This window comes from Octopus sinensis, linkage group LG10, assembly GCF_006345805.1.
Source record: "Octopus sinensis linkage group LG10, ASM634580v1, whole genome shotgun sequence".
Classification (NCBI taxonomy): domain Eukaryota; kingdom Metazoa; phylum Mollusca; class Cephalopoda; order Octopoda; family Octopodidae; genus Octopus; species Octopus sinensis.
The window spans coordinates 25,784,408-25,804,579 of NC_043006.1; the positions used below are offsets into that span (position 1 = coordinate 25,784,408).

Below are 20,172 nucleotides of genomic sequence, written 5' to 3' on the forward strand. Positions count from 1 at the left end.
TTGCTGTTGAATAGCTTTATATCAGTTGATATACAGTTAGAAGATCTAAAGGAAGATAAGAATTTGTTCAAAGATATTTACTTGCTATATAAAGGGTAAAACCCCCTTCGGTCATGAATGACCATGGGATTGCACCTAGAAAGTTACCCTTCTAGACACAAGTCCGGGCAAGGTTGTTTATGGAAGACCAGCAGTCGCCCATGCATACCAGCCTCCCCTCTCCACACCACCAGTGTTATCCAAGGGAAAGACAAAGGTCGATACAGCTTGGCACCAGTGACGTCGCAACTCATTTCTACAGCTGAGTGAACTGGAGCAACGTGAAATAAAGTGTCTTGCTCAAGAACACAACACGCAGCCCAGTCCGGGATTCGAGCTCACAACCTCACGATCGTAAGCTCGATGCTCTAACCACTGAGCCATGTAGTAAAAACCAGTGGTTTTAAAACAAGACCTATCAATGACTCAAAAACTATCTTACTCTTGATAACTCTATTTAGTTGCTCAGTAAAGATTTCTTGTTCTTTAGTCTAGGTCAGCCTTGCTAGGACAGACTTATGATCAAAAGCATTCTAGTCATGACTATCCTATGTTTTTACAGGCAAAATGTATCTAAACCTATATTTTTTTAGTGTTTCCTTCTTTTCCCTAAGTAGTGTAATGTAATTTACAGTTGGTCAACTGTTTGTGAAAGTGATATCTTCCTCAGGAAAGGAGGAGGATTGTCTACCACAAATACCATCTATTTACACATAATATTTCATTTCCTATTTTCTGGTTATTGTGAAGTGTGGGACATTCTAAAATTCTATTATTTCATTGCAGTATTAATGCAATTCAATAACATAATTTCTTTGAGTGGTTCCTGAAATATTGGAATATAAGATAAAACATAGGTATGTCAATTGTCAAGAATAGAGTAGATACAAATGGGATTATTTAATGTTCTAAATTCTTGGCTCTCATTGGCTAATATAGAGATATACTATTTGATACAGGAAGGTTGGATTTGTTTTTCACTTGAGAACAATGTTAATTTTTTTTTATATTTTGGCTATAAAATATAACTTTCCTAAAATACCACTTAACATAGCAAAACGGAAATAGTCAGTGCTAAGAAAGTCTCAAGAGAGCTGAACAGACGAGGGTCTTCAGAGAAGAAACCCCTTTAGGCAAGTGTTTCAGCCCTTACATCTTACACTCTAAGGAGGCCAAGTCACATTCATGGTGCCCTTCTGCACTGAGGAGTTTTTTCATTAGATTTGTAAGCAGATTTGCCCACAAAACCTCTGACTCCAATCTTGACCCAAAAGTTGGCTTCCTTCAGGTTGGCATATTTTCCAGTCCTGAATATATGTGCTTCTTCTATTCCACTTTCTCTGTTTATAAACCTGCTTTAGGATAAGTATGTCACATCTTTTTATGTCATATGGGACAAGTAAACGATGTGGCAACTGACGGGCATCTGCCTCAGAAAAACTGTCCAGCCCATGCCAGCATGGAAAACCAGATTTTAAATGCTTATGCTGCTATAGAAGATGATGTATTGTCATATAATTAAGTAAATCCTTTAACCCTTTAGCATTCACACCGACCAGATCCGGACAAAATATTTGCCTCACTTATGTTCAAACTGGCCAGATCCAACATTTCATACCTACCTTACAATGTTATTCTAAAGATAAACAATTACATCTTTGAAATCTCAACGGTATGAGATAATATATGATTAATTCAAATCAATGTGAGTAAATAAGCATTAGATTTGACCAAATAATCTGAATACTAAAAGGTTAATGAAACATTACAGATAGTTGTAATCAATGAAATCTACCAAGTACTTCTAGTAAAACTACTTTATAGCTCATATTATTGTAAGTCAAAGAAAATCAACTAACAAAATCTTTAGGGAGTCTACTTCCAAAATACTATCGATTCAGGTTTTATCACCCTGTGCATGTAAGCAAAAGTGGGGTATTGCAGTTGTCTATCTTTGTTTGTGTTTTCAAAATTACTGGAAAACATCTGAGCAGATTTTCACCAAATTTGGCAGAAATACTCATTGGGTGAATGGCTCGAACTCTCAAAACTGGCAGATGGGTGAATCAAAACGTTTTTCTTTTCTTTGTTTACATATGCATAAACAAGAAGCAGGGCAAATAACTATTGATGTCATTTTGAAATATGAATTTGTCTGAGAATATATCTATTAAATTAAATTTCATTTTATCTTTGTGTGTGTGCAGGGTATGCATTGCCCCTCCAATGCCTTTTTTTTCTCATTTATATCGTATTGTGTTCATGTCTGAACCATTTTGCTCAGCCTACCTAACTGTACTACTAAGATTCAGCTCTCCACTTTAAGTAGTGGATCACTGCATAACTACTTGTACCATTAGCTTGCATCATGATTTCATTTTGACTTATGATACTGCAGCTACTATTCTTGTGTTACACCTCAATAATAGATTTACCGTTAAATCGGTGTCTTAGTTTGGATTCGAACTGCATATAACAATCAGAATGTAGCCATCATGTAAAACCAATCAAACATCAACTAGCAAGCATATGTTACTGTGAGGGATTCTGCAACAATGATAATATATTTTAGAGTTTATGAAGCAAATTAAGTTACTACATGGATTAATTTCTAATATGTGTAAAAAGTCTGGCTGAATACCCGTTATCATATGTCAGGTGCATACAATTGACAACACAGTTAATTAAGATTTATTCAGTGAGTTCTATTCAACACATGTTTACACGTGGAATTAGCAGAATCATTATTAACTTTAGATGGCTCGCAGGCAAGGTGGACAAATTAATGAGAGAGATAAACATGAATTGCACAAAGCCGTCTTGCAGTCTTGAGAAGAGCTATCTGAGTGGAAAATTTGTGGATGTATTCAACATCAAACTTGTGTTCGGCGTCAAATAGTTGACTGTCGTGGTGGTAACAGATTTGTGTAATAAATTTTGTGTTTATTTTTGTTTCATAATATATATTTTTTCAGATGCAGCCAGACTTTTCACACAGAGTATATTTTTATGAAAATTAAAATTTATGTTTAATCTAATAAATCCTTTATACTGTTTTTAGTTATTTTTTCATTGGTTGGCTCCGGAGGAAGGAGTTGGGTCTGTGGTCTTCACAAGCTGTTCTGAGATTAATGAGATCAATACTGTTAACATTCCTCCTGAATAGTTTACAAGTCAATGGCTTTTGGAAAGACGTGTCGGCAAGGAAATTCCAATGTTCAAAGTGAAAGGACTAGGTATAGTGGTTAGTAAAGCAGCTGAGGCGTATATAGCATATAGGTAGAAAGAAGGCGAGACAGAAAAGCCAGAATGCCTGAGTATAGATGTTATGAGACCAGCCAGATCTCATGAGCAGAAGTTATAGTAGTGGAGTTAGAAAAGGCAGAGACAGAGGAGATAAGACATCTGTGGGCCAGAGGTGGGAATGTACTTCATGCCAATTTGTTAAGTGGCCTTTCAGTGGATGTAAAATGAGGCGTTTGTGTATGTGTCAGCAGCACCATCACAAATATGGGAGCAGTATTGCATTGCATGCTCCATCTGACCTATCTAAAGTTACTAGTTCTTAGGAGTTGAAATATTTTCTGACTTTTGTGATAGAGTTTTGGCTATGTTGAGGATTGTAGTTGTGTACTGTTTGTGTTGAGGGTGGTGTGTGATAGTTTTCATATTTGTTCTGTTGAAAGAAACAAGATGGGTATAGCCTTCTGGAGGATGTTTCCCATCTCTCTGATCAAAGATTCAGTGCAAGTGTGTGTGCGTGTCTGTGTAGTAGTAGTAGTAGTAGTAGTAGTAGTAGCCCCCATGGGGATGTCAAAAGAATTGTTGGTGTCTTTACAGGCCAAAAATTTCCCAGCAAATTTTATATTCCGATGGCCAAAATGATATCAATATCATCATGAGAAAGGTTAGAGTAGCTCATGGCAAAAATGAGGGCTTTGTTGAGAAGGATAGGGGATGTGCTAGAGTAATATTAGTCTATGTCAACCTGGATAGAATTAAATGTATGTTAGGGCTTAGGGAATTAAGCTACTGGATGGCCTCTGTAGTTTTAGTTCATAGATATAGTGTGGATGTAGCATACATTGGGAGTATAACCCTGCCTAATATAATTTTGCTAATATAATTTTGCTATATCCGAACTGGAAGAGCAGATGAGGTGAAGGGAAGGGTTCTCAGCAAAATTTTCTTTATTGTCTTTTAAGTTAATATGGGGTGGGCAAGGTAAGGAAGGATCTATCCTATCTTCTAATCCAAGTTTAAAAACAAGATAATAATTCTTGATGTTGATGTCTTCAAGAGCAGAGACCAATACAATACGGTAGTCTTTATCCACTTGTTTGAGTATCAGCTCATGGTATTTATGAAGAGCAGTGGTTCCCAACCTGGAAACCCCTGGTGGTCCACAAAGGTAGTACTGGGGGTCCGTGAACTAAATTCAAAATTTCATATATATATATATATATATATATATATATATACATACATAAGTATAAGCATATTAAAAGGGGTCTGTGAGAAAACTAATTTAAATAAAAGGGTTGGGAACTACTGATCTAGAGGAACATTATAAAGGTTGTCAGTCTTGTTGGTATGGACAAGGATTCCAGAATAATTTTGAAGTTTCTTGATATTTTCAATTTTACTTACTCTTTTACTCTTTTACTTGTTTCAGTCATTTGACTGCAGCCATGCTGGAGCACCGCCTTTAGTCGAGCAAATCGACCCCAGGACTTATTCTTTGTAAGCCCAGTACTTATTCTATTGGTCTCTTTTGCCGAATCGCTAAGTGACGGGGACGTAAACACACCAGCATCGGTTGTCAAACAATGCTAGGGGGACAAACACAGACACACAAACACACACACATATATATATATATATATATATATATATATATATATATATATACATATATACGACAGGCTTCTTTCAGTTTCCGTCTACCAAATCCACTCACAAGGCATTGGTCGGCCCGGGGCTATAGCAGAAGACACTTGCCCAAGATACCACGCAGTGGGACTGAACCCGGAACCATGTGGTTGGTTAGCAAGCTACTTACCACACAGCCACTCCTGCACCTCCTTGTTGACACAAATTATGCAATTCATTCTCTAAGTACAAATAACACCAATCCCCCACCCCACCCCTTGCATCATCCCTCAACTATCTCCCCTGTCCCCAACTGATATCCTTCTATGTATATCTTTACAACAAACAACTTTTAACTACTGTTATATTTTCTAAACTTGTCATTATTTTATATTTTTTTATATTTCCCACTGCTGTTTTCCTTATCCTTCATACTTTAAGTTTTCATAACTTTTCTATCTCCACACATTCCATCTGCACATGATAATATACAAATACCCATGCATGCACACACATCTACTAGGTTCTACAGATGCACAACACATATGCGTGTGAGTGTGTATTAGCACTCACATAATCTCAGATTTAAGCTACTACTACTATCTCTCACTTCACTTACTATCCCTAGATTTTAAAATTAATTTACTATCAATTTAACTGGTGAAACTAAGTCAACTGTTTTGACCAAAAATACATTATCTTCCACTTACCCCTCCTTCACTCCTTCCACCCTATCCACTTCAAATACCACTCCTATATTTTCATCCTTTGACTGTTTAAATGGTTTTGTAAAATGCTACAATATGTTTACTTATCTATCTAACAACAGATCTGCAAATGACCCCCTGCCTAAATTTCATAAAGGCATCTTCCCAGCCATTTTCAGTCCCAAACCTTTTCCCCCCCACCTGCCCCTCTTTACTCATATTCTTCTCAGTTACAAATTTACCCACTTCCATATATCATCATCATTAATGTCCACTTTTCATGCTAGCATGGGTTGGACGATTTGACTAAGGATCGGCAAACCAGATGGCTGCACCAGGCTCCAATCTTGATCTGCCAACTACTGAGAGTGTAGTGGGTGCTTTTATGTGCCACCGGCATGGGGGCCAGTCAGGTGGTACTGGCAACGACCTCACTCGAATGTTTTTTCACGTGCCACTGGCACAAGTGCCAGTAAGACAGTGCTGGTAACGATTATGCTCGAATGGTGCCTTTTATGTACCACTGGCATGGAAGCCAGTTAGCCGCTCTGGCAATGATCACGCTCGGATGGTGCTCTTAGCACTCCACTAGTATGGGGCACAAGTGCCAGTAAGGCGATGCTGGTAATGATCATGCTCAAATGGTGCCTTTTACTTGCCTCCAGCATGGAAGCCAGTTAGCCGCACTGTCAACGATCATGCTCGGATGGTGCTCTTTGCGCCCCCCCCCCCCAGCACGGATGTCAGTCATCGAATTTGATTTCGATTTGCTTTTATTTTTACTTCTTCATAACTATGCTTTCCTCTCAAACTGTACTTCCTACACATTTCGATTGAATCCCCAACAAGTTTACATGGGATCTAATGACAATGTGAACTTCCTATAATCAAAGTATCCTTGGCCTGAAGTGTAGCTTGTTTGGATAATTTACTACTTTTGAGGTTCCACTGGCTATGAAACATATGTAGCCTGGATTTTATCCATTACATTCCCTAAATTTTGAATGTTTATTTGCATATTCAATGACCTCTGTTGCTAACTGTGAACTATAAAATTAACCTTTTTCAGCTTATCGTACTTTGATACACGAAAAATTCAGAACCTTCAGCACCAATAAACAACTATTGTTCCTGAAAGTTGTTTTTAATATCTTCTATGGATTGCTTGAAGTTCACTAACTTCTTCCACTTTGACCCTTGGATCGTACCTTTACACACAAACACACACATTAGTTTACAATTACATTAAGGTAAGATCAACAAAAAAGTACTCCATTCAGTGAGAGGTAAATATCAGTTAATGCACACTGTATTAAAATATGAACTACTAATAGTTTCTTGACATTAACACATGGTTAGGCATATTTATATAATGTGCCTTATGTCTCCAAGCAATCTCCAGGCTCTGAGCACATGGTTTGTTCTATTTAAAAATCAAGACACTGGTACATTAAAAACACATGAGAAACAAGTAAAAGAAGTTTGATGCAAAATGTGAAATGAAAAAAGAAAGGGTGAATAAAAATGAAAAATAAAGGAAAAGAAAAAAATTAGAGTTACATCCCCTTAGATCATAGACGTCATAATTAAACTAGTTGCTGAAGATAATTCAACAGGGACAGTCCAAAGTCTGTGAGACAGCTGCTCAAACTAGAAAGGGTGGTGTCCTGCAGTTCACCAAAAGAAATTTTCCCACAGCTTGCATTTGCTGGAAATTTCAGATCTGGAATTAAGTAGTGTGGGAAACCTGGACATTATCAAAGAAGCTTGAGAGGTGGTTGGGTGGAACCTACACTCGCCTCATTATGAGAGCTCAAAATCTCTCATGGAAGCATCATCCAACCAAAATGCAAATATATGGGAAACTACCACCTGTGTCATCTCTTGTGAAAGGTAGGAGAGTCCAGTTTGCTGGACATTGTTATAGAGCTGAAAACGAGGCAATTTCTACTCTTCTCCTCTGGAAGCCATCTACTCGCGATACCAGAGGGCTCACACTTTCCTACCTTGATATAATCTCCAGGGATACAGGCATCCAGGTATAGGATCTCCGTAATGCCATGAGGGATCGTGAAGTCTGGCGTAGCATGGTAAATTCCATTGTTTCGACCACAGTCGAACAATGATGATGATGAGTGTGGGAAAATTCTTAGACCTAAAGAGAATATGAGATCTTTCAGCAACGTATAAGTTGCATTTTTTAGATCCATTTACATATAACATAAATTTCTCCCCAATTCTCCACTTGATTGCATGTAGTGAGCAGTTGGTTTTCAAACCTCATATGTGGTTAGCCAACATAAAGGTTTTTCTTTTGTTTATGAACCAAAAAGAAGACTGGTGGTTTGCATAATGTGTATTGAAATTGCCTTTGCATAAACTGATGTAAGTTTTCTTTCTAGTTACATAATCTTGAAGTGTTGCTATGACTTCTGCTTCAAAGATGACCAAGTTTATCATACACACCTGATCAAATGGGTAAGGTTCAAGGTCTCAACAGTTACAACTGGGAGTGGGCTCTTGGTGAGGCCTACAAGTGATAATATTCCACATATTAGAGCAGTAGCTGTGTATCTTAATTGGGCATCTTTTAAAAATCTTCCTTTATCTATGGTTTCTTGGGAAATACTTATCTAAAAGAACCAGAAATTTCTTACTTAGACTAGTTTCAACATGTAGGGTCACACAGACGTGCCATACTGAGTGACAGACATGTAATTGTATCTATAAACAATGCACACACACACAACACACACACACACACACACACTCACACTCTCTCTCAAACGCACACCGAAAATTCTCTAAACTTCTTATTCTCAACCCCATGTATCTCAGTATTACATACACTTAATCACCAAATTTGAAAATTTTTCCATTCATTCCGATCCAGCAAATTAACTGATTCTGATGATATCTGCTCCATTACTCTAAAACTGGATTCCAGATCTCACCAGAAACACCAATCATTCTCTGAAGACAAGTAACAGTGTGTCCCATTGTCATGAAGGGCAAGTTTTCTGGCTTAGTCAGTGTACCATCCTCACTCAAAGGTGACTGACACATTATAAACAAATAGCTCTTTCATTAACATGTGTAAGGTTTCTTTGGAGCCTGATCTACAGAAGATTTGCTCTTGTACACCCTCTATTAGACATCCATGAGTCAAATCAAGACAACTCTAAGCAGTTACTTAATCTGCTAGAACTAGCAGTCAAATACCTTTCAAGTTTAAGACTGTCTTAAGAAAGGGCACACTGAACAATGCAGACCTTGATATACAGAAAGATGGAGTGGTCATGGTTGGAATATATAGAGCTGCTCACTCGGAGATGATTAGTGGTTAAAAAAAAGACAAAATGTGGTTACATTTTATTTTTTCCAGGTCACATTCTAACAGCTCTGATGGAACCCATGGCTTAATTAAGTCTTATACACTCTTTTTCTTATATTCAACTAAGCACAAACACACTTCTATGCCAACCATACCTCACTTCATTCTTCTACCTTCTTACCTTCTAGACATCAATCACATGCAACATTACAATGACTGGCAGAGTAGTAAACTCAATAACTACTACAAAGGCAACAAAAGATGCATTTTAGAAATGACTTCTGATACAGTTCAATGCTGAAAAGTTAAGATGCAAATATATGGCACATGAAAATATTTCAAACTATGTGTGAAGGTATTGTATACAAAGTTACTTTTGATAGTGAATACAGTTGGGTATTTAGCAAACAGGTTCAAGTTCCCTGCAGTTCTCTTTCCAGTTTTCTTGAGAATTTTTAAATGGTGATATTATCAAAGTAAACTTTGTAGAATCTAAAGATTATAGTTTTCCTCTAATTGTTAGTTACATGGTTTTTTTCTCAGGCTCCTTTTTACAGGATACAAATTGTTAAGTCTGAGATCAGTAAGACAACACCCTATTACATGAGAAATACAAACAGTGAGTGATATAAAGAGCAATAATGTGATGTAGGTGTTATATGATAAATGGTTAAAATAACAAATATGGCTGTAAAATAAGATATCAACAGCAGTGATGATATTAATATTATAGACATGTCTACTGAGTGTGATATCCATAGTATTAAAAATAGACATAGTATATTATTTACCGTTGCTCGTATATCCTCTTGAGCCATAATGTTGTTTGTTTGGTCATCAGAAAACTGGACAACTGTAGCAATAACTTTGGCAAGCGTCTGAAGCAAAGATATGAATTTGAGAAATAACACTGTTAAAATAGTAATAAGATAGTAATATAAGTCATCTTCAAATTTGTCTTCTACTTTGCATTGTTTAATAACAATGCAAAGTTGAAGACAAACTTTTTTTCACTAAAAGTTTTGGATCTTTTCCTTTTGAACGGCAGTTTTCAACACAATTTCTAGTTAACTATCTTCTTTATCTTTTATCTTTTACTTGTTTCAGTCATTTGACTGCGGCCATGCTGGAGCACCGCCTTTAATCGAGCAACTCGACCCCGGGACTTATTCTTTGTAAGCCCAGTACTTATTCTATCGGTCTCTTTTTTGCCGAACCGCTAAGTGACGGGGACGTAAACACACCAGCATCGGTTGTCAAGCGATGCTAGGGGGACAAACACAAACACACACATATATATATATATACGACATGCTTCTTTCAGTTTCCGTCTACCAAATCCACTCACAAGGCATTGGTCAGCCCGGGGCTATAGCAGAAGACAGTTGCCCAAGATGCCACGCAGTGGGACTGAACCCGGAACCATGTGGTTGGTTAGCAAGCTACTTACCACACAGCCACTCCTGCGCCTAACTAAACACTTTTAAACTTCGTATACTGGTAGAATGTGTCAAAATAAAACATTTTTTTCTCTTGGCTTTCTTGAGAAAATTGTAATTTGTAAGTTTAACGTAGTTTAATTTTTTGAATTTTAACCAATCGATGGCCTCTATTGAGCTAAAATCATTTGCTGCATCTAAAACTGAGACAACATCCTGTCACTGACCCTAACCCTAACACTAACCCTAAATTTTAGCCATTTGTTTTTTTCTTCTTAATTGTTAAATTAATTTAATTGTTACGCGTGTGTCTAAAATTATTCATTTTGTTTTTGTTTTGAGATACACGTGTATTGTTTAAACTATTTTCCATTGCTCAAGAAAAAAAAAACGAAAGGTTAAAACGAAAGCAATGGAAAATAATTTAAACAGTTAACAAACAAAATAATTCTATAATTTTATACACACACTTTCTGTACGTAAACATAACAGTGACAGGATGTTGTCTCAGTTTTAGACGCAGCAAATGATTTTAGCTCAATAGAGGCCATCGATTGGTTAAAATTCGAAAAATTAAACGACATTAAACTTACAAATTACAATTTTCTCAAGAAAGCCAAGAGAAAAAATGTTTTATTTTGACACATTCTACCAGTATACAAAGATGGTTATTTAGAAAGTTTTTCTTTCTGAGCCCTTCAAATACCAAGAGGTATACCTGATGAGTTTATAATCTCCCCATTCAGAGAGGAATCATTGAAAATTACACTGACAAGATATCTGAAGTGAGAAGTTGTTGTTAACTGTTACCGTAAGACTGCAAATGGTGAGGACAGAGGTTGTTGTAGTGTACCATTGGCAGATGACCTCAGTTTTTTGGACTTTAACTATCAGGCCTTTTCTTCAATAAGTTGTAATCTATAACAACTACTAAGATGGTGGCCTGTAGAGCTTCTGGAGTTTGAGCTATCAGAGCATTGTCACCAGTGTACTGTAGTTCAATGAACCATTAATATCTGCTGAACTTAGTGATTGCTTGTGGCCTTTGGATACATATATATATATATATATATATATACAATAGATGACTTTTAAAAATTTAGACAATATTTACTTTCTAATGGAAATCAAAACATTTATTCAAATACCCTAATCATTACACTGCAGGTATTTTCTTTTCTCAACCAATGCATGCCAAATTTTAATTTGCAGTACCAAATGTTTACTTCAGCATAGTGATGTTACTTTTTTTTTTTTCAGTTTCAGCTCAGAGCTGCGGCCATGCTGATGCACCACCGTTTAAAATTACCCTTGGCAGGATTTGAGCCCTTGGCGCCGGATCGATATTGCGAAGCAATTTACCCAACGATCTAACCACCTGGCAAATTCACCCTTTCTTATTAATCTTTCTTAGTAACTTGGCTGAAAAAAAGAGTTAGGTAAACTATCACTATATAATAAATATTAATCTATATAATTCTGTAGTTATATAATAGAGACACACACTATTTTAATTCTAGAGAAATCTGGAAAAAGAATGTTCAGAAGAACTAAAGTGTAGACAATACAGAAGTATAACTTTACACAGTAATTTTTAAAAGCTACTTAGATAAAAAAAAGTCCATGAATAGCTGAATAGCTAATCTATGACACATTCCATGAAAGCTAGACACAAAAGTATGACAGTGATATTAGAAGTTTCCAGGATATTCAATGTTCAGATGATCCAAGAAGTAGAAGGGGCAAAACAAGAAAAGCTGGTAGAAATTAAATGTGGTATAAAACAAGATTCAATAGAGAAATTACACTGAAAAAAAATCAAAACAACAACCTGTAGGAATTTTGAATATCATATGCATCAAACACTCACAATCAGAAGACTAGGTTTTATTTTAGAAAATAATTAAGTAAAATTCATTAGGAGTATTGATTATAGTAAAGAAAACATTCATAAACATGCAAAGAAAGAAACTGAGAATTAGCTTTTGGCTATATACGAGGGGCGTTCAATAAGTAATGCCCCTGACCCACTTCCCATAGCAGTAGAGCAACGAAACTTGGCACAGTTATTAGTCTTTTTCTACATAGGAACCACCCAGAGTTACGCATTTCTCTCATCGTTTGATGCAGCTCTGAAGACCGTTTTTGTAGAAGACCCCAGCTTGGTCCTCCAGCCACGACGTGACTTCAGAAATCAAGGCTGCATCATCTGGGAAACGCTTTCCTTTCAAAAACAACTTCATGGCTGGGAAGAGGTGAAAATCAGAGGGTGCAGGTCAGGAGAGGAGGGGAGGTGGGGATGAGTTCATAGCCGCACGCCTGTGCTTCTGATCTGGCGACACGCAAGTTGTGGATCGGAGCGTTGTCCTGTAGGAGGAGGATGCCTTTGCTGATCTTGCCCCGCCTCTTGATTTTGATAGCTTCTCTTAATTTCCTCAAAAGTGAAGCATAATAGACTCCTGTAATTGTGGCACCCTTTGCCAGGAAATCTGTCATCACTTCTCCGTCCTGGTCCCAGAAGACTGTGAGCATGACCTTGCCAGCGGAGGACTGCACCCTTGCCTTCTTTGGAGGAGGTGAGTCACGGTGCTTCCACTGCATTGACTGGGCTTTGGTCTCTGGATCATAGTGAAGGACCCAGGTTTCATCCTGTGTAATCAGTCTTTTGAAAAATTTTGATTCATCTTCTTGGCACATCTTCAAATTCATCCTCGCGCAATCGACGCGTTCTTGCTTCTGGAAAGGTGTGAGCAACCTGGGAATCCATCTGGCAGACACCTTTTGCATATGCAAATGGTCATGAATGATAGTTTCCACAGACCCGGTACTAATCTTGACCTCATGGGCTATTTGGCGAATAGTTATGCGTCGATCTTCCAAAATGGCAGCCTCAACTTGACGGACAGATGCCTCATCAATGGCAGAAGAGGGTGACCAGATCTGGGAGCTGTTTCCACAGAGTTCCGACCATGTTTGAATTCACGATGCCAGCGTTTTACAAGGTCATATGATGGGGCATCATCACCATAAGTTACTTTTATTTCATCAAAAGTCTCCCGTGGTGTGCGTCCTTTCAAATACAAAAACCGCATCACTGCTCGACACTCAACAGGCTCCGTTTCACACTTGACTCAGTTCAAACACCTGTAAATTAGAAACCACAATTAGTTCAGAGCTGTAATTTGCCACTTAATCTATAGAGATATCAGTAATTGCACATGCAAAATTTCAGCTAGATCAATCAACTGCAAGTGGGTCAGGGCCATTACTTATTGAATGCCCCTCGTAGTAGGAAGTGGTGCATAGTAAACATTTTACTTATAGTGATTGATTGCTTAGATAGAACAATATCTCAAGTGGGAAGGTAAGAAAACAAGGTTTAAAGGTCTATAAAGTACTCATAGCCTGAAAATTTTGGCCTATTATACAATCAGTGTTATAGAAGAAAAAAAAACATTCTTAATAATATCCAAGCTTCATGTGGTCAATCCCATTGCACACACACAAACACACACAACCAAATATAAAATTAATTATTCACCTTGGTCTCTTTCCCTATCATATATTGGTACAGGATATTTTTTAAATACTGAAATAAAAAACAAAAACAAAGTTAAATTTTATCATTTCATAAAATTATGTAAATATATTATCTTTAAGAACATATGTAAATGGAAGCAAGAAACACACTCACAGATCATTATGTTTTATGCATGTTCAGTTTAAAAAATAAAAAAATTGATTGAATTGGAAGGAGCTAGCTAAGCAGAAGATCAAATATAATCACCAGAATTTGAAGAGACTAATGGTGGTAACAAACAAAATTCAAGTTATATTAGTGCTCCATAAATAGATTCTTTCTGCCAGATCTAGGACATGTTTTAAATAAATATGTGAAAATATACATAGCTTTTCAACAACACTGGTAAAGAATTCTAAAATATCTGAAAAGCTCATTGCAGCTATCATTTGATGAAAGAGCTGTCAATTCTGTTAAAGGCTTGACAGCTCTTTTTCCAAATGATGACTGCAATGAGCTTTTCAGATATTTTAGAATTCTTTACATTAGTTCGAGAAAATATTATATGTAACTCATACATTATATAATGTTACTTTATCTTTTATTTAGAGATTAATAAACTATTAACTGTTAAAGAAATAAATATATTTTGACAAATTCATCTTAATCTCATTTCAGATATTTTTAAAATTCTTAGTTTTCAGCTTTTTTATATTGCATAGGAGATTAAAATTTGAAGTTATGGACAGGAAGTATTTATCCAAAATGGAAATTGAAGATACTGACTAGGTTTAATCCAAAGAAAAGTGTAGAAATTCAAACTTCAATTTGCTTTTCACATTTTTAGTATGAATGAGAAAAAAAAAACTCTTACTAAATAAGTGTTAGTCAATGAAAAAAATCAATCTTTCAGATTTCTTTTGTTATACTTATTAGTGGGACTTGTAAATATTTCACGGAATTAATGGTAAACCTATTGGGTTATTTCTGAATACTTTATCCAAAAAACCTCAAAGCATAGCCTGTGGTGTGTCTGCATGGAAAGATAGTTGCTCATCTGCTACTCATTAAAAAGTGAAAGAATTTGGAATACGATGATCACTTAATGCACTTTATATATATATATACACTTTATATACTCTATGCACAATTTTAGAGACTTAATGCCCAGCACTCATAAAATAAATATTCACTCTTATTTTTCTATTTTCCCAATAAATAAAAAAATATCCTATACACATGATACATCTTTTAATTAAATTACATATATCTGTCATGCAAATAAGCGTGAATATTTCACAGAATTGCACTTACGCACATACATTAAGAGATAGGTGATATAAAAAACTTAGTTCAATTAAAAAAAGAAAATACACATTTAACTATTCACACAATACCACCACTGCCACCATCACCACCATCATCATCATCAACATCACTCTCTCTCTCTGCCTTTCTTAGTTCAATTAAAAAAAATACACTTTTCCCTATCTACACACCACTGTCACTTCCACTACCATCATCACCATCTCTCTCCTCTCCCTCTCCTTTCTCTTTCTGCCTTAAACTTCACCATCAGAACATCACCCCTCTGCTAAAATTATTATGTACCAACTCCTACCTCATGTCATGGACACTTCTCTCTCTCTTTTTCTCTCTATCTTTTACTTTCTCTCTCTTTTTGTTTCTCCCTCTTTCTGTCTCACTCTTCACCTTATCCTCTTTTTCTCTCTCCTTTTTCTTTCTCTTCTCTTACCTTTCAATTAATCATGTGAAAGTGATACAATTACATTCCCTCTACCTTATGTCATACACACTTCTCTCTCCCTCTTTTTTGTCTAATGAAAGCATTACCAACAGGCTAAGTAACAACAACAAGCAGAATTATTATAAGATTCCTCCTAAACTTGACTTCAAAAGGATTTTAAATGTGGATCAAGAGGCACAGTTTAAATGTTCTTATGAGTAATGTGTATTAATTAATGATTTCCTAATTGAGTAGAACACTTAATCCCTTAAATTTCTGGAGTACTTCCTTTACATGATCTCTGAAACCTATTAAAAACGAGAGATTTTGACAAAATGCAGTTAGGCCAGTATAAAAATCATAAAAATATAACTATTACATAAATTTTGATGAAATTTACTGATACACTATTAACAATCTTTGGTGTACATTCTGAATGTGACTTTTTACTTGTTTTTGTTGATTTTTACTTGCTATGTCCTTTCACCTGCCAATGTAAGTTGGATACAGTTGATTACATTTATGCATTTCACTAATTTACATAATATCAATTCTTGGGTATCAATTTCCTAATTAAATCATAAATAGATAATAAAAAATAAATCATTAATAAATAATATCAACAAATTCTAAATCACTGCTTGAGTTATTAACTGCTATTATGCTCAAAAATCAAAAGAAAAAAAAAATCTAGACAAATTTACTTGATAAAACACTAAAAATAAACACACATTTCTAAAATGACTCAACTTAGTTTAGGTTTTTGACCCTCAAATAACAACACTGCTTGAACTGTGGTTTCATGCAGTTTAAGATTTGGCAACAGATATAGACAAAGTTAAAGTAAAGTTAAGTGTTCTGCTCAGGCTAGCACAATCCAGCAACAGAATGTGATTGATAACTCAATAGTCTGTTCAGTTTTTGTGCTCTTAAAATGGTTCCTTATATAGATCCTAACAGTGGCGTATGGTGACTGTAGTCATTGAGTGTGCTGTCACACTGACCATACTATGACTAACATTAGTATTACTCAAATTAGGCATACAAACTGTATATTTCTATTCAAAAAAGCAGGATCCAAAATGTAAATAATGTACATTTAATTCAAATGGGATAGAGATAAATGGCACTAAAGTAAACTGAATTAATAATACCCTATAAATTGTAAGCAGTCTAAAATAAGCCATAATTTTCTTATGTGCGCACACTGAAAAATAAGAAACCATACGAGGGGCGTTCAATAAGTAATGCCTCTGACCCACTTGCCGTTGATTGATCTAGCTGAGATTTTGCATGTGTAATTATTTATATCTCTACAGATTAAGTGGCAAATTACAGCTCCAAACTAATAGTGGTTTCTGATTTACATGTGTTTGAAATGAGTCAAGTGGGAAATGGAGCCTGTTGAGTGTCGAGAAGTGATCCGGTTTTTGTATTTGAAATGACGCACACCACAGGAGACTTTTGATGAAATGAAAATAACTTATGGTGATGATGCCCCATCATATGACCTTGTAAAACGCTGGCATCGTGAATTCAAACATGGTCGGAACTCTGTGGAAACAGCTCCCAGATCTGGTCGCACCCCTTCTGCCATTGATGAGGCATCTGTCCGTCAAGTTGAGGCTGCCATTTTGGAAGATCGACGCATAACTATTCGCCAAATAGCCCATGAGGTCAAGATTAGTACCGGGTCTGTGGAAACTATCATTCATGACTATTTGCATATGCAAAAGGTGTCTGCCAGAGGGATTCCCAGGTTACTCACACTTTTCCTGAAGCAAGAACGCGTCGAGTGCTCGAGGATGAATTTAGGGATGTGCCAAGAAGATGAGTCAAAATTTTTCAAAAGACTGATTACACAGGATGAGACCTGGGTCCTTCACCATGATCCAGAGACCAAAGCCCAGTCAATGCAGTGGAAGCACCATGACTCACCTCCTCCAAAGAAGGCAAGGGTGCAGCTCTCCACTGGCAAGGTCATGCTCACAGTCTTCTGGGACCAGGACGGAGAAGTGATGACAGATTTCCTGGCAAAGGGTACCACAATTACAGGAGCCTATCATGCTTCACTTCTGAGGAAATTAAGAGAAGCTATCAAAACCAAGAGGCGGGGCAAGATCAGCAAAGGCATCCTCCTCCTGCAGGACAACGCTCCGGTCCACAACTCGCGTGTCGCCAGATCAGAAGCACAGACGTACGGCTATGAACACTTCCTCCATCCCAGTACTCTCCTGACCTTGCACCCTCTGATTTTCACCTCTTCCCAGCCATGAAGTTGTTTTTGAAAGGAAAGCGTTTCCCAGATGATGCAGCCTTGATTTCTGAAGTCACGTCGTGGTTGGAGGACCAAGCTGGGGTCTTCTATGAAAACGGTCTCCAGAGCTGTATCAAACAATGGGAGAAATGTGTAACTCTGGGTTGTTCCTATGCTGAAAAAGACTAATACCTGTGCCAAGTTTTGTTGCTCTACTGCTATGGGAAGTGGGTCAGGGGCATTACTTATTGAACGCCCCTCGTATAATTTTACTTACTTAAATTAGTTATATATGTAAGTTCTATCCTTCTTTGAAACATAAAATGTTTGATAACCTCATAGTACAATGAACCACAAATTAAGATCAGTTATATGATGATATTGCAAGTAAAAAATTATTGTATAAAATATTAATTTTACCTTAGAAATTGTAGGTTAATTTAAATGTACAACTTCTTGCCACAAAAATGAACATGCAACCATGCTTGTCGCACACTCTTTGCCATTAATTTTTTGCCATTCTCCCATTATCCTATGATACACCTGGTACCATATCATGATACAATGCGCTGTGAGGTGTGCAGTGTTATTTCAGGATGCCTGCCACCAAATTTCAGGCAGGGGTATAACAAAAGTTTTCCATTATGATTTGTGATTAAATTAATGAGTAAATATAAAGAATTTGCCACTTTTGATGGGTGTACAGCGCACACCTAGAATATATGCTCCTGGATCCTAAGTCTCATAACAGATCAGTTAGATGCAGAAAACCTAAAAGAATATGCTGTAAGCTGCAGTTGGTATTCAGATAAAGTAAATGAACAACTAAATTTTTATACAGTCCTCTGATTCACTGGATCCTGTTGACTGTCCCAACTCAGCCCAGCCGAGCATGTAAGATAGATGTTAACCAATGATGATGATTCATACAAAGATGATTGGGATAGCTGAGAAAGTAAAAAAAAAAAAAATCAGTTCTTTATTTTTTCCTCAACTCAAATCCTACTGAAATTAATTTCCCTGAAGATCAGAAAAAGGTAACAGGCTTTGCAGGTCGAAATAGTGTGCTGCTTGCAAATTTTTGCAAAATAACAAATTGCTTACCTCAAACTCAGTAGGTTCCCGCAATAGTGGCTCATTCAGGTTGCAGTTATAATTGTCTCTGTAGTGATATGATGTTGTATTTAGGACTGAACTACTCTCTGGTTCAACTATGCTGGTATTTTCCAGTTTATCAATCTACAATACAATAGTTAAAAGACAATTTGTACTATAATTACTTTCAATTGATGAAAAGGAGCAAAAACAAACATAACCAAATTATTTACCCTTTAATTAGATCGAATATCAGGTCATTAAGAATGAAATGTCTGATTTTGAACTGAAAGTTTATTTTACTTTATCGCAATGAAAAGCAATGCAGTTAATCAAAGTATGCACCTAATTTATCAACACAGTTTTGCCATTTTATTGGTAGTTTATTTATGCCAGCAGCAAAGAATTACAAACGGCTGTTTTTGCATCTTCTTCAGATTTGAAGTTTTTTCCTTGCAAAAAGTTGTCTAATGCTTGAAAAACATGGTAGTCAGTTGGTGCAAGGTCTAGTGAATATGGTGGATGACATAGTACTTCCAAGTTTAGTTCCTGTAACTTGAGTAGCATTCTTTGTGCAACGTGTGGTCGAGCATTGTTTTGCAAGAGAATTGTCCTGTCTCTATTGACCAATCTCTGTTGTTTAATTGCAAGTTCACTCATCATTTCATCCAATTAGTTTGGACTACCAAACAGACACCATTAGCCTTTTTTGGTGAATATTCTTTTTTGGATTGTGTTTTGGCACTTCTTCTCTGTCCAACTACCATGCAGAATGCTTGCTATTGTTGAAAAGAATCCATTTTTCATCACACATAACAATATGATGCAAAAATGGTTCACTTTTATGCTGTGGCAGCAAAAAACAGCAAGTTGAAGATGACGTGCCATTGACATACAGTGTGCTAGATGTGGATGGAACTTATGGAAGAGAGAGACTCAGAAAGACACGGGATAAAGTATTGAAGATCAATGTCTAATTGTTGAGCATCACAGAGGGAAGTTATGCATAAAGCTAGGCACCAAGTTTAAACAGGTATAAAACTGAATGTAGAAAGTTTTGTCAATGTCCTATGCTGGTGTTGATATATAGAGTAGCGAGTGAAGAACAACAATTAAAAATTTCTATTATGTCATGGACAAAGTTTGCTAAGATCTTGCCTCC

The 20,172-nt window shown here is 36.4% G+C and overlaps 1 protein-coding gene across 5 annotated transcripts in view; it reads right to left on the reverse strand.

The window, feature by feature from the left end:
* The window catches only part of LOC115216756 (golgin subfamily A member 4), a 158,989-nt gene that overhangs the window by 16,670 nt on the left and 122,147 nt on the right, over positions 1 to 20,172 (reverse strand). For 3 of the 5 annotated variants that reach the window (XM_029786316.2, XM_029786315.2, XM_029786314.2), the window contains 3 exons: positions 19,020 to 19,154; positions 13,933 to 13,980; positions 9,744 to 9,830 (listed from right to left, as the gene is read on the reverse strand). In XM_029786316.2, the coding sequence (XP_029642176.1) occupies positions 9,744 to 9,830; positions 13,933 to 13,980; positions 19,020 to 19,154 (270 nt within the window). Of the gene's footprint in view, positions 1 to 6,389; positions 7,342 to 8,084; positions 8,149 to 9,743; positions 9,831 to 13,932; positions 13,981 to 19,019; positions 19,155 to 20,172 lie in introns of those variants that run through there. The other 2 variants (XM_036506400.1, XM_036506401.1) reach the window with 2 other exon arrangements.